This window comes from Eubalaena glacialis, chromosome X (assembly GCF_028564815.1).
Source record: "Eubalaena glacialis isolate mEubGla1 chromosome X, mEubGla1.1.hap2.+ XY, whole genome shotgun sequence".
Lineage (NCBI taxonomy): Eukaryota > Metazoa > Chordata > Mammalia > Artiodactyla > Balaenidae > Eubalaena > Eubalaena glacialis.
In genome coordinates, this window is record NC_083736.1 from 63215536 (window position 1) to 63220964 (window position 5429).

Here is a 5429-nt window from a genome sequence, read left to right on the forward strand (position 1 = left end):
GAGACTTGCTTTTTTCTAAAAGGGGATTTTAATTCCTTCACCCCTACACTCCAATTGGATGTATTCCTACCATCATTATTTTTACTATGCTTTCTCACTGTTTCTTTCCTTCTCATAGACTGACAGAGTATTCTCTACTCAACCTTTGCCCCTTTAGTAGCCTGACAACCATACACTTCACCCCTACTTAGAAATAATTACCCTTACTTTTGCTGTTGTTGGAGTCAGCATTTCCAGTGAAACTAAAGTTTTTCTCCTAGTGGGAACACCAAAAAACCCTATTTGGGATGCAAATGCAAGAGATCAATTATAAAGTCACTTAGTACCACCGTTTTAGACAAAACCAAACAATTCCACTATACCATGTAAAACCAAAAGGAGAACTTTAATAAGCTTTTACGGCACTGCAATTACAGGAACGTTAACCCATAACATGCAACAGAAATGATGATGCCTTTTGGACAAATTTAACAGATAAACTTGACGTTACAATCAACAGCAACATATTCTACTGAAAAAAACAAATGCAACTTATTTCACTGTTCAGGTTAGAAAAGGTATGTTTTTACTGCAATCGCAAGTAGCATTTAGAAAGTTTAGTTTTCCCTTTCTAACCTCTAAAACACAGGATGATTTTTTTTCAATGCAATCGTACACAACCGTTTTCACGCTGGAAATAATCACAAGGAATCGACAGGTGGAGATTAATCGACTGATTGATTTCGTTTCAATGGTTAATTTGGAGAGGGCTCCTGCAGTATTGTGGATTTCAGATGGGGAAAATCATCAGACCAGGAGTAAAGAGCCTTGGTCTTAAAGCGGGGGAGGGAACATGCAGCGGCACACGGGGCAAGTGCCTGACTTCTGAAGCCAGATGGACACACAGGGCTTGTGGAAATAGTGGTGGCACGGCAGCTCCGTTGCCACCTCCCCCTTCACATATTCACTGCAACAGATGGGGCAACACATCTCCTGCCCCACCGCGCTGTGATCTTCCGTGACCAGGATCTCGGGAAGAGCATCGATGCTCTCCTTGCTGGCTGGTGGATTGGCCACCTCCACGTCCACCGCGAGAGACTCCAAGTGCGCCAGGGCAGTTTCCATTGCCTGGGCCAGGCGTTCTTCAAGTGCCATGTACGTGAGGAACTGAGGATCCACGTAGGAAATGGCTTCAGCCACCCCCAGCCCATCCGCAAACCCATCGAAGAGGCTCCAATCCACTTCGAGGTCTTCACTGACACTGGAGTCATCTTCAAGGTTGTTGTTGCCATCCAGCATGAAGACGCTGGGCTGCAGAAACTCCTGACCGGAATCATTATCCCCCTCACTGCTGTTCTCGTTTTCATTGTATTGGAGCCAAGGAACTTCTCCTTCTTCGGTGGTTGCCCGTTCCTCTTCCTGGAGAGATGGCCCTTGAACTTCTTCAAGTTCATTGCCGCCGCTGCTGCCAGCACCGGCACCAGCACTGGGGCTGGCGCTGGCACTGGCATTCACTCTGGCTTGCTCGGCTTCGTGCTCTTCTTTTCCTGGCAGAGTCTCCCAGCTCTCGCCACTGGACGACAGATTTTGCTCCCGACCTCGATACTTGCGACGCAGAGCTGCAGTCCACTCTTTGTCACTGTCAGAGTCTTCTTCGAAGTATTTGTAGTAATCATCGCTGTACGTCCAGAAGTCAGGGTCGGCCATGGTTCGTCGCCGTCTCGGCACCTTTTCCGGCTTCACTTGGTCACTCCTGGCTTCCCTCTTGTCTTCAGGGTACTTCGGCTCAGGGTAGCCACCTGAACTCTCGCCTCTGCCTCTTCTTGCCAGGCCATCCGAGTGGCCTTCATCAGCGTTGGCAGTCTCCCTCCACCTGGAAGTACTGTGTGGCATATCATCATCATCATCAGTATCAAAAAATATTTTTGGTTTCACGCAGTTGGGACTTGCCAGATTTCTGATTTTGGGCCTCACCACCGGCTCCTCTGCACTCTTTGGGGTGTTTTCCCCACCACCACAAATACTCACAGGAGCCCTGCTGGGACACGCAGGTAAATTCTGCTCCCGTCTCTCCCTCTCCAGGCTGTTGCCATTTGTGACCACCTTGCCATCAGCAGAAGATGGCTGAGAGGCCATGCTATTTGGCTGCAGGAACTCAGCTCTGCTGGCAGAGCCCCGTGCTGCAGGGGCTGGGTCTAACTTGTCAAGCTCCTCTCTCACATCACGGTTAAAACTAGAGAACTGTGGGGGCACCCCAGCCAGAGACCTCGCCCCCTTCTCTGGGTCATACAGCTTATCATCTTTAAACTTGCCAGTTTTCCCTCTCACTGGCACTCGCTCAACAGGCCCAGCCCCCTCCTCCTCACTATCATCTGCCCCGAAACAGTCAACATGTCCATAAGCCATTCCTCTTCTGCTCCCCGAAGCCCTGTACTCTCTGGGCGGGTACCTGGAGTAGTCCTCATTATCAACATTCAGGCTGGTTCCCGAGCTCTCGCTGTCGTCCCAACTACGACGAGTGGTGGAAAATGGTGATCGGCTCCTCTTGGTGGTTTGACTGGGGGCTGATCTGTGCATTGGGACTTCGGATGACGTCTTTCTCTGGCCGGAAATCCTTTCCTGCTGGCTCGTGGATGGCCTGAAACTGACATAAGCATGCCTTCTTCCATACCTCCTGCCTGTATTGGACTGATACCCTCCTGCTGGCTTGGGCCATACAGGCTTGCTAGATTCCTGACCCATTTGCTCTGACTTAGGAGGGTTTCCAATACAGCTGGGGCTTGAGTGGAAAGGCTCCTGCTCCCTGCGCACGCTTTGGAGATGGGAAGGTCAAATCAGTTCAGAATAAAGGAGCAGGGAGATTTATTTTCACTTCAGCAGGCAGGTTACAGAAAGAATAAGGGGCCTTTAAAATTAGTTTCATTTTCTTCTAAGGCCTGGAGTAGCATTCCAGTGACTGTCAGGTGTAGACCTGGAACACATTTTTAATGTTGGCAAAATAATTACAAAACTGGGTTTGTAGGAAAGCCAGACTTAGGGGAGAATCTGACGGAAGATGGGGGAGGGGTGACTGGACGCTGGGAAGATAGGTGAAGCACTGGAATTGTGCCAACGTGGGAAGAGGAAAGACGGCTGTGGGTTTCTTTTTATGGGGTATCTGCGTTTTTCTGAGTCCTGTATACATACAGGAGAAATGCAAATTGGAATAGGGGTGGAAAATATAGATCACCATCACTGTGTATGCGAGAGTGTCTACGTGTCTGTCAGGAGGAGAGGGGCAGGTGGAAGGGGGACCAGGCAGGTGGAAGGGGGACCAGCAATCATGAAGTGGAAAGACTCCTGCATTTGTAGGGGGAAAGGGCAGGTGACAGTGGCACTGGGAAGAGGCATGAGTGTCAGGCAGAATGAGACCCATTCTGGATGTGGGTATGAAAATGACAGGCATGGATGGGGTGGCTTCAGGGTAGAGGGGCATGTGTACGTACGATAGAAAGAGAATGTGCATGTGGTTCCGATGTGTGATGGCTGGAACTCTAGGGAGGAATGCCTGTGTTTATGTGCCTGTGGCAAGCCAGGAAGGGTATAGTGGCACTGAACAGGGGGTGTCCTTGAGTTTGTGTGCGTGTGTTCATCAAAATGGGAGGCAACAATGGAGAAGGGTCAGTGTGAGCAAATGCATCGATATGGGGACAGCACTGGAGAGGGATGTGCGTATGGCAGGCGGGCAGGCGGGTGGGCACCAGTAATCAAAGAATGTCTCTATGCATAGATGTGGCGAGCAGGAAGAGGAGGCTGTCCCTGGAGAAGGATTTATTTGAGTGTGTGTGCATGGCAGGAACCAGCGAAGGAGGCTGTCTAGGCACATAGGTAGCAGACAGGGAGCACCTGAGAGGGGTATGTAGAAGAGCGTGTGGGTGCGTATGCATGTAAGTGGCATAGGAAAGAGGAGCCAGCAATCTGTGTAAGTGGCAGGCAGGGGGTAAGGTGGCCCACAGGGTGTGTGTGTGTGTGTGTGTGTGTGTGTGTGTGTTGTGTGTGCTCACCAGAGCAAGAAGAGGCAGAGGGAGGAGGGGGATGCTTCTGGAGGTGTGTATGTGGCAGGCGGTGAGAGGCAGGGAAAAGCACCGGAGAGTGTGAGGCTGTGTGTGTGTGTGTCTGTGTGTCAGTCTGTCTCTGTCTCTCTCAGGGGAAGGCACTGGAGAGTGTGACAGTGTGTGAGAGGGTGTGTGTGCATGTCTGTCCAAGCATGTGTGGGGGAGGGGGACACGAAGGAATCTTGAGTATGGGGGGGCAGCGGTAAGGCAGCCGCAATGGAAGGTTTTTGTGCATGCGTGTGCGCGCGCGCGCATGTGCGTGTATGTGTGTATGTGCGGGCATGTGCGTGTATGTGTCCCTGCGCGCGCACGCGAGACACGGGGATGGGAGGGGGTCCGCAATGTCATAATGAGACGGGGAACGGTTTATCGGCTCAAACAGTAGATCCAAACCGATGTGGCAGGGAAGGGGGGAAAAAAGAAAGAAAAGGGCGTGTGGGGTTATAGTTTTTCCCTGGGAATGATTTGTTTTTCTGACAATTCTTTTCCTGGTAACAATATATTTGCCTAAAAATCTTCACCATTTACCATTCATCAAAACAACTTCAAAATGGGGAAAGAAAGGCCACGGATCGCTCCGCAGAGGAGCCAAGAAGGGAGGCAGGAGGAGAGGGGAGGACAGGCGGAGAGGGCCGCGACCACCACTCCCCTCTCGAATAGCGATTCAAACCACCCGAGCGGGGACCGAGCCACACGTAAGGGGCCGGAGGATGGAGGATGGAGCCCTAAATCGAGCCAGTGGAGGGCACAGGCCTCCCTCTGCGGTCAGGTCCCGCGTCCGCCCCACCCCTTCCCGAGGGGCGAGCCCGAAAATCTGTTCGTTAGAGCCCCCCCCCCTCCACATCCTCGCCCCGGTGCCCGGCCACTCGCCCCACGCCCGGCCACTCGCCCCATCGCCACGTCTGGAGGGATCGAGGAAATAACAGCCTTTCACTCACCCAGTCGCGACCCCCGCACGCTCTCGGGAAGAGCAGATCCCTCGGACCTCCGACCGCCACGACCGCCAGAGCCGCTGCTCCCGGGGCTCCAGCTCCTCCCCCTCCAGACAGCGGCGGGACGGGCGCGACTGCGGCGGCGGAAGTGATTGTAGCGTCGCGGCGGCCCGCCCCCTTGATGTGGCGGGGGCGGCAGCTGCTCTCGACAAATCAGGGTGGGCTCGAAAACATTATTTCATTTGAAATGATGAAATCGTCAAGGATACAGAAAAGGACAGCGAAAAATGTAACCAACAGCCAGCTTTAACAAATAAACATTTAGTCATTTGCCCTTCTGTTCTGGGCTTTGGGTGGTTGTTGTTGTTTGAAATAAAATGAAATCCGCAAATTCTTTCTGATTCATTCTGATGTGAAAGTAATG

At 52.0% G+C, this 5429-nt stretch overlaps 1 protein-coding gene across 4 annotated transcripts; it reads right to left on the reverse strand.

Annotated features, from left to right (window-relative positions):
* Nucleotides 1-745: 745 nt before the first annotated feature.
* On the reverse strand, nucleotides 746-5136 carry PJA1 (praja ring finger ubiquitin ligase 1). 4 transcript variants are annotated; one of them, XM_061179015.1, is made up of 3 exons: nucleotides 5012-5136; nucleotides 2429-2950; nucleotides 746-1861 (listed from the first exon to the last, which is right to left on the reverse strand). In XM_061179015.1, the coding sequence occupies exons 2-3, from the start codon at nucleotides 2719-2721 to the stop codon at nucleotides 814-816; spliced, it is 1341 nt and encodes a 446-aa protein (XP_061034998.1). In that variant the 5' UTR covers nucleotides 2722-2950; nucleotides 5012-5136; the 3' UTR covers nucleotides 746-813. The 4 variants fall into 4 exon arrangements, with proteins under 4 accessions (XP_061034998.1, XP_061034997.1, XP_061034996.1 ...); XM_061179014.1 differs by having other exon boundaries at nucleotides 746-2617; XM_061179013.1 differs by having other exon boundaries at nucleotides 746-2623.
* Between the last annotated feature and the right edge of the window lie 293 nt (nucleotides 5137-5429).